Genomic DNA, 23,201 nt, shown 5'->3' with positions numbered 1-23,201 from the left:
AGAGGTCATTGGACCAAACACGTTCCATAGAAAGAAAAGACCAGAGGTCATTGGACCAAACACGTTCCATAGAAAGAAAAAGACCAGAGGTCATTGGACCAAACACGTTCCATAGAAAGAAATGATTAAAGGTCATTGGACCAAACACGTTCCATAGAAAGAAATGATTAAAGGTCATTGGACCAAACACGTTCCATAGAAAGAAAAGACTAGAGGTCATTGGACCAAACACGTTCCATAGAAAGAAAAGACTGGAGGTCATTGGACCAAACACATTCCAGAGAAAGAAAAAGACCAGAGGTCATTGGACCAAACACATTCCAGAGAAAGAAAAAGACCAGAGGTCATTGGACCAAACACGTTCCATAGAAAGAAAAGACTAGAGGTCATTGGACCAAACACGTTCCATAGAAAGAAAAGACTAGAGGTCATTGGACCAAACACGTTCCATAGAAAGAAAAGACCAGAGGTCATTGGACCAAACACGTTCCATAGAAAGAAAAGACTAGAGGTCATTGGACCAAACACGTTCCAGAGAAAGAAAAGACGCCAGCATATTATATCTCTGTTCACAGCAAAAACCACCAGTAATTCAGCAAATAATTAGTTTAATTTAAGAAATCTGTTCCCAAGTATTCCCACAAATACAGAAAGAGACTTGTGATGGTGTCTCAATGTGGCAGGCAGGTAGCTTAGTGTCTCAATGTCATCAAGGGATTATTATTGCTATTTTCAAATACAATCTATTTTTGGGGCAAAGTTGTGGTCAATTTTCAGTGTACAAATTATTATAATTATTTTCCGGACCCTCGACCTGAATCCGGTCTCCAGATGAATGTCTAAAGTGAGACGCAGGGTGAAAGGAAGGATGGGGACTGTTTCAAGTAGTAGCTATGTGTGTGTGTGTGTGTGTGTGTGTGTGTGTGTGTGTGTGTGTGTGTGTGTCTGTGTGTGTGTGTGTGTGTGTGTGTGTGTGTTGTCTGTGTGTGTGTGTGTGTGTGTGTGTGTGTGTGTGTGTGTGTGTGTGTGTGTGTGTGTGTGTGTGTGTGTGTGTGTGTGTGTGTGTGTGCGTGCGTACGTGCGTGCGTGCGTGCGTGCGTGCGTGTGTGCGTGTGTGTGTGCGTGTGTGTGTGTGTGTGCGCGTGTTTGAAGTGGTAGGAGCTCGCTGTGTGCCTGGGATGCATATTTAATGGTTGTTTTTTACTGAGTGTCTCTTCTCAGTGAAGTTAGCTGCAGTCAGTCTGCCTGTATCTCCCCTGGCTCTGGCAGGAGGCCACAGGGGAGTGGGGGGTAGGGCAGCTGAGGGAGTGTGTGTGTTTGTGTATCCCTGAGGGTTAGTGCTGGGCAGCTGGGAGCTCTCTGCTCTGACTACATCCCTTCACACACACACACACACACACACACACACACACACACACACTCCTGGTCTCCACTGGCAGCTGAGGCCCCTGAGGATCGGTTAGCTGTGAGCCACAAATGACCCTGACTGGCTCTCGTACAGCAGGGCTGCGTCCCAAAGGGAACGCTATTCCCTTTATAGTGCACTACTTTAGACCAGGGTCCATGGGGCATTTGGAGCTATTTTGGACGCATCCCAGGACAGAGCAGACAGTGCTTACAGTCTGCAAACAAATCACCAGCAGTAGACAGACAGACTAAAGGTCAAAGGCTGGTTCAGACAGACAGACAGACAGTACACGGTCGACAGGCTAAAGGTCAAAGGCTGGTTCAGACAGACAGACAGACAGACAGACAGACAGTACACGGTCGACAGGCTAAAGGTCATAAGCTGGTTCAGACAGACAGACAGACAGACAGTACACGGTCGACAGGCTAAAGGTCAAAGGCTGGTTCAGACAGACAGACAGATAGACAGACAGTACACGGTCGACAGGCTAAAGGTCATAGGCTGGTTCAGACAGACAGACAGACAGACAGACAGACAGTACACGGTCGACAGGCTAAAGGTCAAAGGCTGGTTCAGACAGACAGAACACGGTCGACAGGCTAAAGGTCATAGGCTGGTTCAGACAGACAGACAGACAGACAGACAGACAGACAGTACACGGTCGACAGGCTAAAGGTCATAGGCTGGTTCAGACAGACAGACAGACAGACAGTACACGGTCGACAGGCTAAAGGTCAAAGGCTGGTTCAGACAGACAGACAGACAGACAGTACACGGTCGACAGGCTAAAGGTCATAGGCTGGTTCAGACAGACAGACAGATAGACAGACAGTACACGGTCGACAGGGTAAAGGACATAGGCTGGTTCAGACAGACAGTATTTAACCAGGATAGTCCACTCAGTAATAATTACCACTGTTTTCCAGGGTATCGTCTTCAACAATCAGTATCCTCTGTTTTTTTCTAGAAAGGCAGTGAAGGCCGTAAGAAGGGAGGAGAGAGACAGAAGTCTAAAAAGGTATTTCAGAGAAGAGGAGGTCACCATTGTTGAGATGAATCACAGCTAACAATAATCAGGACCCTGGAATGAGCCATGCAGTCTCTCCTCTGATCAGCCATATTGCTGCCTGTTGCTAGGCAGATGTGCAACGTGACAGAACCACCAGAGATTGGTCATCACGCGCACACACACACACACACACACACAGTCTTGTACAACTAACCGTGTGGAGATAGACAATTCAGTCCCATTCAAAATCCTATTTTTACTAACTCCTAAACCTAAACCTAAACCTAAACCTAAACCTAAACCTAAACCTAACCCTAACACTAATTCTAACCTTAACCCTAAACACCCTAGAAATAGCATTTGACCTTGTAGGGACTAACAAAATGTCCCCAGTTGGTTAATATTTTGTTCGGTTACTATTCTTGTGGGGACTTCTGGACTTCAAGTATAGTTAAACACATGCACTCACTCAAACACACACACACACACACACACACACACACACACACACACACACACACACACACACACACACAGCCTGAGGGTGCGGTGACCTCACCTCAACACCATGTCCTTGCCAGTGTCTTTGTCTGGTGTGGCAGTCTGCTGGTCTGTGTGTGTTCACTGTGTGTGTTCACTGTGTGTGTGTGTCTATATGTGTGTGTAGGTAAGAGAGAGAGAGAGGTCAGAGGTCAGCAGTCTCATCGCCCACACACATCTGGGCAAACTGCAACATCCAGGGACATGCCATCACTACTGTGTCGGTCTGTGTACCTGAGAGATGTCCATGACAGCATCACAGCTGAGAGGTCGTGCGGAGGTCAGGTCGTTGAACCCCAGCAGGGTAGAGATGATCCCGTTCTGGTCAATTCGTCTAATCATGGTCCCGTCCACAAAGAAGATCACTCCATACTTATCCACTGTGATACCTGGTGGAGAGATGGATGGTTGGAGGATGGAGGGATGGAGGGGTGGAGGATGGAGGGATGGAGGGTGGAGGGGTGGAGGGGTGGAGGGGTGGAGGGATGGAGGGATGGAGGGGTGGAGGGATGGAGGGGTGGAGGGATGGAGGGGTGGAGGGGTGGAGGGGTGGAGGGATGGAGGGGTGGAGGGGTGGAGGGATGGAGGGGTGGAGGGGTGGAGGGGTGGAGGGATGGAGGGGTGGAGGGATGGAGGGGTGGAGGGATGGAGGATGGAGGGGTGGAGGGATGGAGGGGTGGAGGGGTGGAGGGATGGAGGGTGGAGGGTAGAGGGATGGAGGGGTGGAGGGTGGAGGGATGGAGGGGTGGAGGGGTGGAGGGGTAGAGGGGTGGAGGGATGGAGGGGTGGAGGGGTAGAGGGATGGAGGGGTGGAGGGATGGAGGGTGGAGGGATGGAGGGGTGGAGGGATGGAGGGATGGAGGGGTGGAGGGATGGAGGATGGAGGGATGGAGGGGTGGAGGGATGGAGGGATGGAGGATGGAGGGGTGGAGGGGTGGAGGGATGGAGGGTGGAGGGGTGGAGGGGTAGAGGGATGGAGGGGTGGAGGGATGGAGGGGTGGAGGGGTAGAGGGATGGAGGGGTGGAGGGGTGGAGGGATGGAGGGGTGGAGGGATGGAGGGGTGGAGGGGTGGAGGGATGGAGGGATGGAGGGGTGGAGGGATGGAGGGGGTGGAGGGATGGAGGGGTGGAGGGGTGGAGGGGTGGAGGGTGGAGGGATGGAGGGATGGAGGGTGGGGGGGATGGAGGGATGGAGGGGTGGAGGGGTGGAGGGATGGAGGGTGGAGGGGTGGAGGATGGAGGGATGGAGGGGTGGAGGGATGGAGGGGGTGGAGGGGTGGAGGGATGGAGGGATGGAGGGGTGGAGGGATGGAGGGGTGGAGGGGTAGAGGGGTGGAGGGGTGGAGGGGTGGAGGGGTGGGACATTGTTAGTTCTAAGTACATTTCTACTGGTACTATTACATTGTTGCAATACATGTGCTTTTATTACAGTTGTTGATTTATGGTCAGTTTATGTTTTATCTATTGTAAATCAATGTACTTTGTACTTACTGTAAGTGTAAGGTGCATTGTATTGCACTAGCTTTTTATGAAATGTGCTAAATAAACAAAAACAGTTTGATTTGATTGATCTACAGTGGGGAAAAAAAGTATTTAGTCAGCCACCAATTGTGCAAGTTCTCCCACTTAAAAAGATGAGAGAGGCCTGTAATTTTCATCATAGGTACACGTCAACTATGACAGACAAATTGAGGAAAAAAAATCCAGAAAATCACATTGTAGGATTTTTAATGAATTTATTTGCAAATTATGGTGGAAAATAAGCATTTGGTCACCTACAAACAAGCAAGATTTCTGGCTCTCACAGACCTGTAACTTCTTCTTTAAGAGGCTCCTCTGTCCTCCACTCGTTACCTGTATTAATGGCACCTGTTTGAACTTGTTATCAGTATAAAAGACACCTGTCCACAACCTCAAACAGTCACACTCCAAACTCCACTATGGCCAAGACCAAAGAGCTGTCAAAGGACACCAGAAACAACATTGTAGACCTGCTCCAGGCTGGGAAGACTGAATCTGCAATAGGTAAGCAGCTTGGTTTGAAGAAATCAACTGTGGGAGCAATTATTAGGAAATGGAAGACATACAAGACCACTGATAATCTCCCCTCGATCTGGGGCTCCACGCAAGATCTCACCCCGTGGGGTCAAAATGATCACAAGAACGGTGAGCAAAAATCCCAGAACCACACGGGGGGACCTAGTGAATGACCTGCAGAGAGCTGGGACCAAAGTAACAAAGCCTACCATCAGTAACACACTACGCCGCCAGGGACTCAAATCATGCAGTGCCAGACGTGTCCCCCTGCTTAAGCCAGTACATGTCCAGGCCCGTCTGAAGTTTGCTAGAGTGCATTTGGATGATCCAGAAGAGGATTGGGAGAATGTCATATGGTCAGATGAAACCAAAATAGAACTTTTAGGTAAAAACTCAACTCGTCGTGTTTGGAGGACAAAGAATGCTGAGTTGCATCCAAAGAACAACATACCTACTGTGAAGCATGGGGGTGGAAACATCTTGCTTTGGGGCTGTTTTTCTGCAAAGGGACCAGGACGACTGATCCGTGTAAAGGAAAGAATGAATGGGGCCATGTATCGTGAGATTTTGAGTGAAAACCTCCTTCCATCAGCAAGGGCATTGAAGATGAAACGTGGCTGGGTCTTTCAGCATGACAATGATCCCAAACACACCGCCCGGGCAACGAAGGAGTGGCTTCGTAAGAAGCATTTCAAGGTCCTGGAGTGGCCTAGCCAGTCTCCAGATCTCAACCCCATAGAAAATCTTTGGAGGGAGTTGAAAGTCTGTGTTGCCCAGCGACAGCCCCAAAACATCACTGCTCTAGAGGAGATCTGCATGGAGGAATGGGCCAAAATACCAGCAACAGTGTGTGAAAACCTTGTGAAGACTTACAGAAAACGTTTGACCTGTGTCATTGCCAACAAAGGGTATATAACAAAGTATTGAGAAACTTTTGTTATTGACCAAATACTTATTTTCCACCATAATTTGCAAATAAATTCATTAAAAATCCTACAATGTGATTTTCTGGAGAAAAACTATCTCATTTTGTCTGTCATAGTTGACGTGTACCTATGATGAAAATTACAGGCCTCTCTCATCTTTTTAAGTGGGAGAACTTGCACAATTGGTGGCTGACTAAATACTTTTTTTCCCCACTGTATGTTGCTATTGGTCAGACTGTATTGGCAGCTATTGGTCAGACTGTATTGGCTGCTATAGGTCAGACTGTATTGGCTGCTATTGGTCAGACTGTATTGGCTGCTATTGGTCAGACTGTATTGGCTGCTATTGGTCAGACTGTATTGGCTGCTATTGGTCAGACTGCATTGGCTGCTATAGGTCAGACTGTATTGGCTGCTATTGGGGTATTCAGACTGTATTGGCTGCTATAGGGGTATTCAGACTGTATTGGTTGCTATAGGGGTATTCCGACTATTGGTTGCTATAGGGGTATTCCGACTATTGGTTGCTATAGGGGTATTCCGACTATTGGTTGCTATAGGGGTATTCCGACTATTGGTTGCTATAGGGGTATTCCGACTATTGGTTGCTATAGGGGTATTCCGACTATTGGTTGCTATAGGGGTATTCCGACTATTGGTTGCTATAGGGGTATTCCGACTATTGGTTGCTATAGAGGTATTCCGACTATTGGTTGCTATAGGGGTATTCAGACTATTGGTTGCTATAGGGGTATTCAGACTATTGGTTGCTATAGGGGTATTCAGACTATTGGTTGCTATAGGGGTATTCCGACTGTATTGGCTGCTATAAACCCTGTAAACAGACATGGAGGTCCTGGTGAATTACAATACTTTGTAAACAGACATGGAGGTCCTGGTGAATTACAATTATCTGTTCCCAGTTGTTCCCTGATGAAAGGCTTTCTGGGCAGTGGGCTTGTTTCAGGGTTATTTGTGAACGTGATGAATCACTGTGTGTGTGTGTGTGGGGGGGCTCTCAGGTCTACAAACACACACACACACACACACACACACACACACACACACACACACACTGCTTAACGCTTCCTGATCCTCCACTCCTTTTTCAAGGTTCAGAGAGGGCTGGCTGTTTGTAGGCCTGAGAGAGAGAGAACATGTTATCCAATATAATCCAATGTGTCAAACACGAAGTGTATTGATCTGGTCTAATCCAGCTATGTTTAACCCATCAGTAACCTTGAACTAGCAGTAACCTTACACTGAAGTCTACCCGACCATATCAGTAGTTTCGGAGTGTAAGGGAATCAACCACATGACATGGTTGGTCCTCTGTAGCTCAATTGGTAGAGCACGGCGCTCATAACGCCAGGGTAGTGGGTTCGATTCCCGGGACCACCCATACCTAAAAAAGTATGCACGCATGACTGTAAGTCGCTTTGGATAAAAGCGTCTGCTAAATGGCATATTATATGATCTTTCAACAGTCCTTTTTTCCGGCTCCAATATGCACCTCCTGTGTTGTGTTATATGTAATGTAATAACCATACCTTGTGGGTTGGTGAGCGTTGCCTCCACAACCACTTGTTTTATGATATAGTTAGGTTACACTCTTGGGAAAAAGGGTTCCGAAAGGATTCTTCGGCTGTCCCCATAGGAGAACACTTATTTTGGTTCCAGGTAGAACTCTTTTGGGTTCCATTTAGAACCCTCTATGTAAAGGATTCTACCTGGAACCAAAAAGGGTTCTACCTGGAACCAAAAAGGGTTCTTCAAAGGGTTCTCCTACCGGGGACATCCGAATAACCATTTTAGGTTCTAGATAGCACCTTTTCTTTCTAAGAGTGTAGGTTAATGCTTGCTTCGGCAGCACATATACTACAATTGGAACGATACAGAGAAGATTAGCATGGCCCCTGCACAAGGATGACACGCAAATTCGTGAAGCGTTCCTTTTTTTTAACCTGGGATAGGATAAAGTAATCCTTCTACCACCCCCTTCAAAACCCCCCCTTCCCCCACCCCACCCCCCCAAAAAAACAAAAAAACATTGTAAAGTGGTTGTCCCACTGGCTATAAGGTGAATGCACCAATTTGTAAGTCGCTCTGGATAAGAGCGTCTGCTAAATGACGTAAATGTAAAAATGTAAATGTAAATGTTAATATTTATGTGATGTCCATACCTCGTGGGTTGGTGAGCGTTGCCTCCACAGCCTTGCCCCCATCTCCACACCGTGTCTCGTCGTAGGGCAGACACTGGTCTCCAGTCCCCGCCACCAGCTCCAGGTTCTTGGCCACGTCTTTCACGGCGCTCAGAGACTTCACCTTGAACACCTTCCTACTGCTGGTGTCTGACAGGTAGACGGCCCCGGACACAGGACTACTGGCCAGGTAGTACTTATGGGCCGGGCTGTTGCTTGAGGGAGGAGTGAGAAAAGGGAAGATCATCAGTCAAGCTGGGAGGGATGCAATGCCTTCAATAGAACTACTACCTAATATCTGGATGTATCCCAAATAGCACCCACATTCCCTTTATGGGCCCTGTTCAAAGGTAGTATCCCTACAGTGCCTTGAGAAAGTATTCACACCCCTCAACTTTTTTTTTTTTATACACATTTTGTTGTGTTACAGGGTGGGATTAACATTTATTTAATTGTCATATTTTGGTCAACGATCTACAAAGGATACTCTGTAATGTCAAAGTGGAAGAAACATTCTAACATTTGTAAAACATTTATGAAAATAAAACACTGATATACAAGACCCTCCACCCCTCCACAAGACTTGAGGCTGTAATCGCTGCCAAAGGTGCTTCAACAAAGTACTCAGTAAAGGGTCTGAATACTTACAGTTGAAGTCGGAAGTTTACATACACTTTAGCCAAATACATTTAAACTCAGTTTTTCACAATTCCTGACATTTAATCCTAGTAAAAAAGTCCCTGTCTTAGTTCAGTTAGGATCACCACTTTATTTTAAGAATGTGAAATGTCAGAATAATAGTAGAGAGAATGATTTATTTCAGCTTTTATTTCTTTAATCACATTCCCAGTGGGTCAGAAGTTTACATACACTCAATTAGTATTTGGTAGCATTGCCTTTAAATTGTTTAACTTGGGTGAAATGCTTCGGGTAGCCTTCCACAAGCTTCCCACAATAAGTTGGGTGAATTTTGGCCCATTCCTCCTGACAGAGCTGGTCAGGTTTGTAGGCCTCCTTGCTCACATGCTTTTTCAGTTCTTTGTGATGTCCACTCCAATACCTTCACTTTGTTGTCCTCAAGCCATTTTGCCACAACTTTGGAAGTATGCTTGGGGTCATTGTCCATTTGGAAGACCCATTTGGGACCAAGCTTTAACTTCCTGACTGATGCTGCTACCCCCGTGCTTCACGGTTGGGATGGTGTTCTTCGGCTTGCAAGACACCCCTTTTTCCTCCTAACATAACGATGGTCATTATGGCCAAACAGTTCTATTTTTGTTTCATCAGACCAGAGGATATTTCTCCAAAAAGTACGATCTTTGTCCCCATGTGCAGTTGCAAACCGTAGTCTGGCTTTTTTATGGCGGTTTTGGAGCATTGGCTTCTTCCTTGCTGAGCGGCCTTTCAGGTTATGTCGAAATAGGACTCGTTTTACTGTGGATATAGATACTTTTGTACCTGTTTCCTCCAGCATCTTCACAAGGTCCTTTGCTGTTGTTCTGGGATTGATTTGCACTTTTCGCACCAAAGTACATTCATCTCTAGGAGACAGAACGCGTCTCCTTCCTGAGCGGTATGACGGCAGCGTGGTCCCATGGTGTTTATACTTGCGTACTATTGTTTGTACAGATGAACATGGTACCTTCAGGCGTTTGGAAAAAGCTCCCAAGGATGAACCAGACTTGTGGAGGTCTACAATTTGTTTTCTGAGGTCTTGGCTGATTTCTTTTGATTTTCCCATGATGTCAAGCAAAGAGGCACTGAGTTTGAAGGTAGGCCTTGAAATACATCCACAGGTACACCTCCAATTGACTCAAATGATGTCAATTAGCCTATCAGAAGCATCTAAAGCCATTACACTGAATTTTCCAAGCTGTTTAAAGGCACAGTCAACTTAGTGTATGTAAACTTCTGACCCACTGGAATTGTGATACAGTGAATTATAAGTGAAATAATCTGTCTGTAAACAATTGTTGTAAAAATTACTTGTGTCATGCACAAAGTAGATGTCCTAACCGACTTGCCAAAACTATAGTTTGTTAACAAGAAATGTGTGTAGTGGTTGAAAAACTAGTTTTAATGACTCCAACCTAAGTGTATGTAAACTTCCGACTTCAACTGTATCTTGATTACATAAGCATTCAACCCCCTGAGTCAATGCATGTTAGAAACCCCTTTGGCAGTGATTACAGCTGTGCGTCTTTCTGGGTAAGTCTCTAAGAGCTAAATTCTTCAAGCTCTGTCAAGTTGGTTGTTGATCATTGCAGACAGCCATTTTCAAGTCTTGCCAGAGATTTTTAAGCCAATTTAAATCAAAACTGTAAATAAGCAACTCAGGAACATTCAATGTCGTCTTGGTAAGTAACTCCAGTGTACATTTGGCCTTGTGTTTTAGGTTATTGTCCTGCTGAAAGGTGAATTTGTCTCCCAGTGTCTGTTGGAAAGCAGACTGAACCAGGTTTTCCTCTAGCATTCTGCCTGTGCTTAGATCTATTCGGTTTATTTTTATCCTAAAAACTCCCTAGTCCTTGCCGATGACAAGCATACCCATAACATGATGCAGCCACCACTATGCTTGAAAATATGAAGAGTGGTACTCAGTGATGTGTTGTGTTGGATTTGCTCCAAACATAATGCTTTGTATTCAGGACATAGTTAATTTCTTTGCCACAATTTTTGCAGTTTTACTTTAGTGCCTTGTTGCAAACAGGATGCATCTTTTGGAATATATGTTTTCTGTACAGGCTTCCTTCTTTTCACTCTTGTCATTTAGGTTAGTATTGTGGAGTAATTACAATGTTGTTGATCCATCCTCAGTTTTCTCCTATCACAGCCATTAAACTCTGTAACTGGTTTAAAGTCACCATTGACCTCATGGTGAAATCCCTGAACGGTTTCCTTCCTCTCCGACAACTGAGTTAGGAAGGACGCCTGTATCTTTGTAGTGACTGGGTGAATTGATACACCATCCAAAGTGTAATTAACAATTTGCTCAAAGGGATATTCAATGTCTGATTTTTTATTTTTACCCATCTACCAATAGGTGCCCTTCTTTGCGAGGATTTGGAAAACCTCCCTGGTCTTTGTGGTTGAAATATCTGTTTGAAATCCACTGCTCGACTGAGGGACCTTACAGATAATTGTATGTGTGGGGTACAGAGATGAGGTAGTCATTCAAAAATCATGTTAAACACTATTATTGCACACAGAGTGAGTCCATGCAACTTATTATGTGACTTGTTAAGCACATTTTTACATTTACATTACATTTTAGTCATTTAGCAGACGCTCTTATCCAGAGCGACTTACAAATTGGTGCATTCAACCTATTGCCAGTGGGATAACCACTTTACAATTATTAGTTTTACTCCTGAACTTAATAGAGGTTGAATACTTGTTGTCTCAAGACATTTCATCTTTTCATTTTTAATTAATTTGTAAAAGATTCTAAAAACATAATTGCACTTTGACATTATGGGGTATTGTGTGTAGGCCAGTGACACAAAATCTCAATTTAATCCATTTTAAATTCAGGCTGTAACACAAAAAATATGGAAAAAGTCAAGGGGTGTTAATACTTTCTAAAGGCATAGGGTGCCATTTACAGATGTAGGATCTTCATTTGATCACCCCGTTTGCAGGAAATGTAAAACTTGTAGTGCATTTGAGGGTTAAAAAGGCTTCTGAAGTTTGTAATTTCCACTTTGACATTTCAGACTTGATTTTTACATTACAAAAAAAATGTATCAACCCCTACAAAAATGTCTATTATAGTCCACATAATAATTCACATTTCTGTTGCTTCAAGATTATTTTCCTGCTGTAGTAAACTAGCTCAAATTAAGATCCTACGTCTGTACGAAAGCAGCCACAATGTAAGAATGGATGGATTTAGGAACTCATACAGTAGGATGATGAAATACATAGGAGGTAACTCACAGTGTGAATGAAGGACAGATAGGGGGTAACTCACAGTGTGAATGAAGGACAGATAGGAGGTAACTCACAGTGTGAATGAAGGACAGATAGGAGGTAACTCACAGTGTGAATGAAGGACAGCAAACCATGAAATATAAAAGAAAATAAACAAAAAAACGTGACATATACCTGAAGTTACACTTGGAATTGATTTACTACACAACGCTGCTGCGTGTGGCCTGAGAAGAGCCTGAATACAGTGTATCAGCTGCTGCGTGTGGCCTGAGAAGTGCCTGAATACAGTGTATCAGCTGCTGCGTGTGGCCTGAGAAGAGCCTGAATACAGTGTATCAGCTGCTGCGTGTGGCCTGAGAAGAGCCTGAATACAGTGTATCATCTGCTGCGTGTGGCCTGAGAAGTGCCTGAATACAGTGTATCAGCTGCTGCGTGTGGCCTGAGAAGTGCCTGAATACAGTGTATCAGCTGCTGCGTGTGGCCTGAGAAGTGCCTGAATACAGTGTATCAGCTGCTGCGTGTGGCCTGAGAAGTGCCTGAATACAGTGTATCAGCTGCTGCGTGTGGCCTGAGAAGAGCCTGAATACAGTGTATCAGCTGCTGCGTGTGGCCTGAGAAGAGCCTGAATACAGTGTATCAGCTGCTGCGTGTGGCCTGAGAAGTGCCTGAATACAGTGTATCAGCTGCTGCGTGTGGCCTGAGAAGAGCCTGAATACAGTGTATCAGCTGCTGCGTGTGGCCTGAGAAGTGCCTGAATACAGTGTATCAGCTGCTGCGTGTGGCCTGAGAAGAGCATGAATACAGTGTATCAGCTGCTGCGTGTGGCCTGAGAAGAGCATGAATACAGTGTATCAGCTGCTGCGTGTGGCCTGAGAAGAGCCTGAATACAGTGTATCAGCTGCTGCGTGTGGCCTGAGAAGAGCCTGAATACAGTGTATCAGCTGCTGCCTGTACCGTGGCTGTGTTTCATACAGCACCCCCTTGGGACTCTCTTATGGAGACATGATCTGCATCCCAAATGGCACCTTATTCCCTTTCTAGTGCACTACTTTTGACCAGGGCCCATAGGGGAACGGGGTGACCGAATATACAACTGAGCTGAACGGCCAAAATCCAAACACATCATGCCCCCTCCAAGACCGAAGACAGAGCAGCCCAGCTACAAGCCAGCTAGCTACTCTATTAAACACCAGCTAGCTACTCTATTAAACACCAGCCAGCTATTCTATTAAACACCAGCCAGCTACTCTATTAAACACCAGCTAGCTACTCTATTAAACACCAGCCAGCTATTCTATTAAACACCAGCTAGCTACTCTATTAAACACCAGCTAGCTACTCTATTAAACACCAGCCAGCTATTCTATTAAACACCATCTAGCTACTCTATTAAACACCAGCTAGCTACTCTATTAAACACCAGCCAGCTACTCTATTAAACACCAGCTAGCTACTCTATTAAACACCAGCTAGCTACTCTATTAAACACCAGCTAGCTACTCTATTAAACACCAGCCAGCTACTCTATTAAACACCAGCTAGCTACTCTATTAAACACCAGCTAGCTACTCTATTAAACACCAGCTAGCTACTCTATTAAACACCAGCTAGCTACTCTATTAAACACCAGCCAGCTACTCTATTAAACACCAGCTAGCTACTCTATTAAACACCAGCTAGCTACTCTATTAAACACCAGCTAGCTACTCTATTAAACACCAGCTAGCTACTCTATTAAACACCAGCCAGCTACTATATTAAACACGAGCTAGCTACTCTATTAAACACCAGCTAGCTACTCTATTAAACACCAGCTAGCTACTCTATTAAACACCAGCTAGCTACTCTATTAAACACCAGCTAGCTACTCTATTAAACACGAGCAAGCTACTCTATTAAACACGAGCAAGCTACTCTATTAAACACCAGCTAGCTACTCTATTAAACACCAGCTAGCTACTCTATTAAACACCAGCCAGCTACTCTATTAAACACGAGCAAGCTACTCTATTAAACACCAGCTAGCTACTCTATTAAACACCAGCTAGCTACTCTATTAAACACCAGCTAGCTACTCTATTAAACACCAGCTAGCTACTCTATTAAACACCAGCCAGCTACTCTAATAAACACCAGCTAGCTACTCTATTAAACACCAGCTAGCTACTCTATTAAACACCAGCTAGCTACTCTATTAAACACCAGCTAGCTACTCTATTAAACACCAGCCAGCTACTCTATTAAACACCAGCTAGCTACTCTATTAAACACCAGCTAGCTACTCTATTAAACACCAGCTAGCTACTCTATTAAACACCAGCTAGCTACTCTATTAAACACCATTGTGTGTGTGTCATCTATTAAACAGCGACCCCTACCCCTACCCTATCCTATCCATACCCTATACCTACCCTATCATATCCCTACCCTACCATATACCCTACCCTACCCTACCATATACCCTACCCTACCATATACCCTACCCTACCATATACCCTACCATATACCCTACCATACCCTACCATATACCCTACCCTATCCTACCATATACCCTACCATATACCCTACCCTATCCTACCATATACCCTACCATATACCCTACCCCTATCCTACCCTACCCTACCCTACCATATACCCTACCCTACCCTACCATATACCTTACCCTACCCTATCCTATCCCTACCCTACCCTACCATATACCCTACCCCTACCCTACCATATACCCTACCCTACCATATACCCTACCCTACCATATACCCTACCCATACCCTACCATATACCCTACCCTACCATATACCCTACCCTACCATATACCCTACCCATACCCTACCATATACCCTACCCTACCCTATACCCTATCCCTACCCTACCCTACCCTACCATATACCCTACCCTACCCTACCATATACCCTACCCCTACCCTACCATATACCCTACCCCTACCCCTACCATATACCCTACCCCTACCCTACCATATACCCTACCCCTACCCCTACCCTACCATATACCCTACCCCTACCCTATCCTATCCCTACCCTATCCTATCCTATCCCTACCCTACCCTACCATATACCCTACCCTACCCTATACCCTACCCTACCATATACCCTACCCCTACCCCTACCCTACCATATACCCTACCCCTACCCTACCCTACCATATACCCTACCCTACCCTATCCTATCCCTACCCTACCCTACCATATACCCTACCCCTACCCATACCCTACCCTACCCTACCCTACCCTACCATATACCCTACCCCTACCCTACCATATACCCTACCCATACCCTACCCTACCCTACCATATACCCTACCCCTACCCTACCATATACCCTACCCTACCCTACCATATACCCTACCCCTACCCTACCATATACCCTACCCATACCCTACCCTACCCATACCCTACCCTACCCTACCATATACCCTACCCTACCCTACCATATACCCTACCCCTACCCATACCCTACCCATACCCTACCCTACCCTACCATATACCCTACCCTACCCTACCATATACCCTACCCCTACCCTACCCTACCCTACCATATACCCTACCCATACCCTACCATATACCCTACCCATACCCTATCCTATCCCTACCCTACCCTACCCTACCCTACCATATACCCTACCCCTACCCTACCCTATCCTACCATATACCCTACCCTATCCTACCATATACCCTACCCTATCCTACCATATACCCTACCCTATCCTACCATATACCCTACCCTATCCTACCATATACCCTACCCCTACCCTATCCCTACCCTACCCCTACCATACCATATACCCTACCCCTACCCTACCCTATACCCTATCCCTACCCTATCCCTACTCCTACCCTATACCCTACCATATACCCTACCCTATACCCTATCCCTACCCCTACCCTATCCCTACCCCTACCCCTACCCCTACCCTATCCCTACTCCTACCCTAAATCCATATCTGTGAAAGACAGATAGATAGCATCTGAAGAGTGTTAAGTCAACTGATGTTGGGGTCGTAGGGTAACTATAGGGTGAACTAATCACTATTGCTCTGCCACTGCTTTGGCTCTTAGACCAAATCAATACACCTGTTACAGACAGACAGACAGGGGAAAAACTGATATTTTATAGTGAGCTCAAAGCGTTCTTGTCTTTTAAGAGGAGGTGATGAGTTGTAGCTAGTGGTAAAGAAGAAGGGAGAGGTGAGAGTAGTGAGGGGCTCAGATCTGCCAAACAGGATGATCATTACCCTGGCGTCCATCGTAACCTGTCTGTCAGCATGACATCATTCAAACAGGATTAAGACAGAACACACACACACACACACACACACACACACACACACACACACACACACACACACGCACACACACACACCCTCAAAACCAAAAATCCAACCTTGCGCTTCCATCTTTCTGTGAGGCCCCGTGAGGGCGGCCGAGTGCCAGACCTGATATTCTCATGAGGCTTCGAGGTGCACAGCGGGACGAGTGGGTCTGTGGCACTGGCTGGCATCTCAAATGCCACCCTATTCCCTATAAAGTCAAAAGTAGTGCACTATATAGGGAATAGGGTGCCATTTGGCACGCTGCCACTGTCAGCTCCTGTACATAATTCTGAATGACAATTGACCTTCTGCTGTAGGGGCGATGACAGGGGCCTACAGAAAACCACAGGGCCAACCTGTCACTGTAGGGGCGATGACAGGGGCCTAGAGGAAACCACAGGGCCAACCTGTCACTGTAGGGGCGATGACAGGGGCCTAGAGGAAACCACAGGGCCAACCTGTCACTGTCAGACCACTGACCAGTCTGACTGGGATTATTTTAGTCAACAGCCAAAACCGGTTTGGTCCTAGATGGGAACATGACTCCCCATACGGCAGGAGTAGGTCAAACCGGTTTGGTCCTAGATGGGAACATGACTCCCCATACGGCAGGAGTAGGTCAAACCGGTTTGGTCCTAGATGGGAACATGACTCCCCATACGGCAGGAGTAGGTCAAATAAAACTATGGCCCTCAATTCCTGGATAACTGCATAATCTCGCTCTCTCATAAAACTATGGCCCTCAATCCCTGGATCGATCGATCGATCGATCCATCCATCCATCCATCCATCCATCCATCCATCCATTCCATCCATCCATCCATCCATCCAGGTTATCAGCCCTGGGTTGCATGCAGAACCAGCCTGGCCTGCAGAGTCCATGTAGTGTTGGAAACATGGACACGCAAACCATGAGGCAAATGCCCTGACCTTCAGCTACTTCCGTGACTGACTGACTCTCTGACTCTCTCTATATTCAGTGACAACGTCTAGTTTGTGGAGGATAATTGGATTTAGCTGCATGCTGGCATAGCTCAGTGTAGCCATGGAGGGGAAGGGGGCATAGCTGGAGCGGGTGGGGACATCCTTAGTGGGGGGGTCACTGCACAGCGCAGCACACACAGGACGCACGCATGCACACAAACACAAACGCTGCAAAAATGATGATGGCGCCGGAGGGGAAGGCTGCCGTTTTATGGACTCTTAACCAACCGTGCAATTTTGTGTGGTTTTTTCACATTGTTTGTAACTTATTTTGTACATAATGTTGCTGCTACCGTCTCTTATGACCGAAAAGAGCTTCTGGACATCAGAACAGCGATTACTCACCTTGACCTGGACAAATAACTTTTCTTTAATGAGTTGGACGAGAGGGATTTTCTCCAGACAGGGCCCTCATCCGGAAGGAGATCGGGGCGCCTGGTAAGGAGCCGGCGACGAGTGGCTAATCTGCCTTTGCCATCGATACTATTGGCCAACTTACAATCGCTTGATAATAAAGTGGACCAACTACAGACACGAATATCCTACCAACGGGACATTATAAACTGTAATATCTTATGTTTCACCGAGTCGTGGCTGAACGAAGACATGAATAACATACAGCTGGCGGGTTATACACTGTTCCGGCAGGATAGAACAGCAGCCTCTGGTAAGACAAGGGGTGGCGGTCTATGTATATTTGGAAACAACAGCTGGTGCACGATATCTAAGGAAGTCTCAAGGTTTTGCTCGCCTGAGGTAGAGTATCTCATGATAAGCTGTAGACCACACTATTTACCAAGAGATTTTTCATCTATATTTTTCGTAGCTGTCTATTTACCACCACAAACCGATGCTGGCACTAAGACCGCACTCAATTAACTGTATACGGCCATAAGCAAACAGGAAAAAGCTCATCCAGAGGCGGCGCTCCTAGTGGCCGGGGACTTTAATGCAGGGAAACTTGAATCTATTTTACCTCATTTCTACCAGCATGTTAAATGTGCAACCAGAGGGAAAAAAAACTCTAGAACATCTTTACTCCACACACAGAGACGCATACAAAGCTCTCCCTCACCCTCCATTTGGCAAATCTGACCATAATTCTATCCTCCTGATTCCTGCTTACAAGCAAAAACTAAAGCAAGAAGCACCAGTGACTCAGTCAATAAAGAAGTGGTCAAATGAAGCAGATGCTAAGCTACAGGACTGTTTTGCTAGCACAGACTGGAACATGTTCTGGGATTCTTCCGATGGCATTGAGGAGTACACCACATCAGGCACTGGCTTCATCAATAAGTGCATCGATGACGTCGTCCCCACAGTGACCATATGTACATACCCCAACCAGAAGCCATGGATTACAGGTCACATCCGCACTGAGCTAAAGGGTAGAGCTGCCGCTTTCAAGGAGCGGGACTCTAACCCGAACGCTTATAAGAAATCCCGCTATGACCTCAGACGAACCATCAAACAGGCAAAGGGTCAATACAGGACTAAGATTGAATCGTACTACACCAACTGCAAACGCTCGTCCAATGCTCGTCGGATGTGGCAGGGCTTGCAAACTATTACAGACTACAAAGGGAAGCACAGCTGTGAGCTGCCCAGTGACACAAGCCTACCAGACGAGCTAAATTACTTCTATGCTCGCTTCGAGGCAAGTAACACTAAAACATGCATGAGAGCATCAGCTGTTCCGGACGACTGTGTGATCACGCTCTCCGTAGCCGATGTGAGTAAGACCTTGAAACAGGTCAACATTCACAAGGCCGCAGGGCCAGACGGATTACCAGGACGTGTACTCCGAGCATGCGCTGACCAACTGGCAAGTGTCTTCACTGACATTTTCAACCTCTCCCTGTCTGAGTCTGTAATAACAACATGTTTCAAGCAGACCTCCATAGTCCCCGTGCCCAAGAACACTAAGATAACCTGCCTAAATGACTACCGACCCGTAGCACTCACATATGTAGCCATGAAGTGCTTTGGAAGGCTGGTCATGGCTCACATCAACACCATTATCCCAGAAACCCTAGACCCACTCCAATTTGCATACCGCCACAACAGAACCACAGATGACGCAATCTCTATTGTGCTCCACACTGCCCTTTCACACCTGGACAAAGGACCACCTATGTGAGAATGCTATTCATTGACTACATCAACATTTACATTTTAGTAATTTAGCAGACGCTCTTATCCAGAGCAACTTACAGTTAGTGAGTGCATACATTTTCATACTGACTACAGCTCAGTGTTCAACACCATAGTGCCCTCAAAGCTCATCTCTAAGCTAAGGACCCTGGGACTAAACACCTCCCTCTGCAACTGGATCCTGGACTTCCTGACGGGCCGCCCCCAGGTGGTGAGGGTAGGTAACAACACATCCGCCAAGCTGATCCTCAACACGGGGGCCCCTCAGGGGTGCGTGCTCAGTCCCCTCCTGTACTCCCTGTTCATTAATGACTGCATGGCCAGGTAATACTCCAACACCATCATTAAGTTTGCCGATGACACAACAGTGGTAGGCCTGATCACCGACAACGATGAGACAGCCTATAGGGAGGAGGTCAGAGACCTGGCCGTGTGGTGCCAGGATAACAACCTCTCCCTCAACGTGACCAAGACAAAGGAGATGATTGTGGACTACAGGAAAAAGAAGAGGACCGAGCACGCCCCCCATTCTCATCGATGGGGCTGTAGTGGAACAGGTTGAGAGCTTCAAGTTCCTTGGTGTCCACATCACCAACAAACTAACATGGTCCAAGCACACCAAGACAGTCGTGAAGAGGGCACGACAAAACCTATTCCCCCTCAGGAGACTGAAAAGATTTGGCATGGGTCCTCAGATCCTCAAAAGGTTCTACAGCTGCACCATCGAGAGCATCCTGACTGGTTGCATCACCGCCTGGTATGGCAACTGCTCGGCCTCGACCGCAAGGCACTACAGAGGGTAGTGCGTACGGCCCAGTACATCACTGGGGCCAAGTTTCCTGCCATCCAGGACCTCTATACCAGGCAGTGTCAGAGGAAGGCCCTCAAAATTGTCAAAGACTCCAGCCACCCTAGTCATAGACTGTTCTCTCTGCTACCGCACGGCAAGCGATACCAGAGCGCCAAGTCTAGGTCCAAAAGGCTTCTTAACAGCTTCTACCCCCAAGCCATGAGACTCCTGAACAGCTAATTAAATGGCTACCCGGACTATTTGCATTGTCCACCCCCCCACCCACTATTTTACGCTGCTGCTACTCTGTTTATTATCTATCCATAGTCACTTTAACTCTACCTACATGTACATATTACCTCAATTACCTCGACTAACCTGTGCCCCCTTCACATTGACTCGGTACCGGTACCTCATGTATATAGCCTCGCTATTGTTATTTTTACTGCTGCTCTTTAATTATTTGTTAGTTTTATTTAATATTATTGTATTTTTTGTGATTTTTTTTGGTATTCTTTCTTAAAACTGCATTGTTGGTTAAGGGCTTGTAAGTAAGCATTTCACTGTAAGGTCTACAGCTGTTGTATTCGGCACATGTGACATTTATTTATTTTTGATTTGCAGGACGCAAACAAACACAAACAAACAAACAAACAAACAAACAAAGCATCACGCATCCTAACTCTAATCCTAACCCTAACCCTAACTCTAACCCTAACCCTAACCCTAACTCTAATCCTAACCCTAACCCTAACTCTAACCCTAACTCTGACCCTAATCCTAACCCTAACCCTAACCCTAACCCTAATCCTAACTCTGTGAAGACAAAATAAATCCGTTCTGTCATGTTAATATGTGGCAGAGCTCTTCCTCTGTGGCCTAGCTCTCTGTCATGTTAATATGTGGCAGAGTTAGTGTGCGCGCTAGATATGGTAAGCAGCATTAGGATGGAGGCACACATACACACACATCACACCACTTTTCACACCACTCCTTTTGTCACTCTGTGTGTGACTGTCATCTCTAGCTAGAAGCATAACCCTGTGATAGAATATCAATGAAAAGCTCTTTAGCAGAGGAGAGGAGAGGAGAGGAGAGGAGAGGAGAGGAGAGGAGAGGAGAGGAGAGGAGAGGAGAGGAGAGGAGAGGAGAGGAGAGGAGAGGAGAGGAGAGGAGAGGAGAGGAGCTATTTAAAGCCTTCATAGAATGACTATCCCCAGAAATATCTGTTATAGCCAGCAGTGTGTTTGTGTGCTTTCAGAACACATAAAGCCATACAGCATGTGTTACGTACGTGCCGTGTCTCAGCAGAGCTCTTTTCAATATGGTTTCATAAATACAACAATGTACTATCAAACAAATTCAGTTCATTTTCACACACAGCAGTGGATCAATAAATACCTCCAAATGAGCCGCCACCCTAAAGTACCTAAACTGAAAAGAACTAGCTGTGATCACATCCAGACAGTACTGTAGTTGGCATGCAGCACCAGCAGACATGTTGTGGGTCCCAAATGACACCCTATTCCATATATATATATATATACACACTACTTTTAACCAGAGCCATATAGGACCTGGTCTAAAGTAGTGCACTATCAGGGAATAGGGGTGCCATTTGGGACGCCAGAACGTACTCTAACGTGAGTGGCTTACCTATGCCTGAAATCTTTATTTCTGCCAGAGTAAACCACAGACAGCAGAAAAAGAAAGGGAAATGTTAGTGAAGATTAGTAGATTAGTAATTAGCAATAAAATTATGAATAAAACAATAGCAAAGAATTTCCACACTTTAAGATGTCTAACTCTAACATATACCAGGTCTTAAGTCTCTACCCCTCCAGCCTCTCTCCCTCTCCCTCTCCCTCTCCACCCCCCCTCTCTACCCTACCCGTCCAGCCTCTCTCCCTCTCCCTCTCCACCCCCCCTCTCTACCCTACCCTCCAGCCTCTCTCCCTCTCCCTCCACCCCCCTCTCTACCCTACCCTCAGCCTCTCTCCCTCTCCCTCTCCACCCCCCTCTCTCCCTCTCCACCCCACCCCTCTCTCCCTCTCCCTCTCCCTCTCCCACCCCCCCTCTCTACCCTATCCTCCAGCCTCTCTCCCTCTCACCCCCAGCCCTCTCTACCCTACCCCTCCAGCCTCTCTCCCTCTCCCTCTCCCTCTCCACCCCCTCTCTACCCTACCCTCCAGCCCCCTCTCCCTCTCCACCCCCTCTCTACCCTACCCGTCCAGCCTCTCTCCCTCTCCCTCTCCACCCCCTCTCTACCCTACCCCTCAGCCTCTCTCCCTCTCCACCCCCCCTCTCTACCCTACCCGTCCAGCCTCTCTCCCTCTCCCTCTCCACCCCCTCTCTCCCCTACCCTCCAGCCCTCTCTCCTCTCCACCCCCCTCTCTACCCTACCCGTCCAGCCTCTCTCCCTCTCCCTCTCCACCCCCCTCTCTACCCTACCCTCCAGCCTCTCTCCCTCTCCACCCCCCTCTCTCCCCTACCCTCCAGCCCTCTCTCCCTCTCCACCCCCCCCTCTCTACCCTACCCCTCTCTACCTGCATGTCTGCATCCAAAAAGCACCCTATTCCCTATATAGTGCAATACTTTTGACCAGGCCCCATAGCGCTCTGGTCAAAAGTAGTCCACTTTAAAATGTAGTAAGGGTGCCATTTTGGGACACACCCGTCCCCTCCAGCTCCTCTCTCTAGTCCCGGGCCAGCGAGAGGCAGGGGCATTAACCATGGCTCTACAAGGGGCCTGATATGTCACCTCCGAGAAAGGACAGATAAGGACCATCTGAGCCTCAGGCGGGGTGAGGAGATGGCTGGAGGGTTTGCATCCCAAACGCCACCCCTATTCCATATTTAGTGCACTACTTTTGACAAGGGCTCCATAGGACTCT

General features: G+C 46.7%; 1 protein-coding gene and 1 non-coding gene across 2 annotated transcripts in view; one reads left to right on the top strand and one right to left on the bottom strand.

Moving 5' to 3' along the window:
• tenm4 (teneurin transmembrane protein 4) overlaps positions 1-23,201 on the bottom strand; it is a 586,910-nt gene that overhangs the window by 104,179 nt on the left and 459,530 nt on the right. The window contains exons 20-22 of the mRNA XM_041876707.2: positions 21,965-21,985; positions 8,104-8,336; positions 3,192-3,346 (exon numbers count right to left, since the gene is read on the bottom strand). Coding sequence (XP_041732641.2) covers positions 3,192-3,346; positions 8,104-8,336; positions 21,965-21,985 — 409 coding nt within the window. The remainder of the gene's footprint in view (positions 1-3,191; positions 3,347-8,103; positions 8,337-21,964; positions 21,986-23,201) is intronic.
• LOC121567235 lies at positions 7,775-7,881 on the top strand. Its single transcript, XR_006001085.1, has one exon. It is a non-coding gene; the product is annotated as a U6 spliceosomal RNA (small nuclear RNA).

This window comes from Coregonus clupeaformis, chromosome 5 (assembly GCF_020615455.1).
Source record: "Coregonus clupeaformis isolate EN_2021a chromosome 5, ASM2061545v1, whole genome shotgun sequence".
NCBI classification, from domain to species: Eukaryota; Metazoa; Chordata; class Actinopteri; order Salmoniformes; family Salmonidae; genus Coregonus; species Coregonus clupeaformis.
Note: the sequence above shows the minus strand (reverse complement) of the source record. Positions and strands in the feature narration are given on the sequence as shown.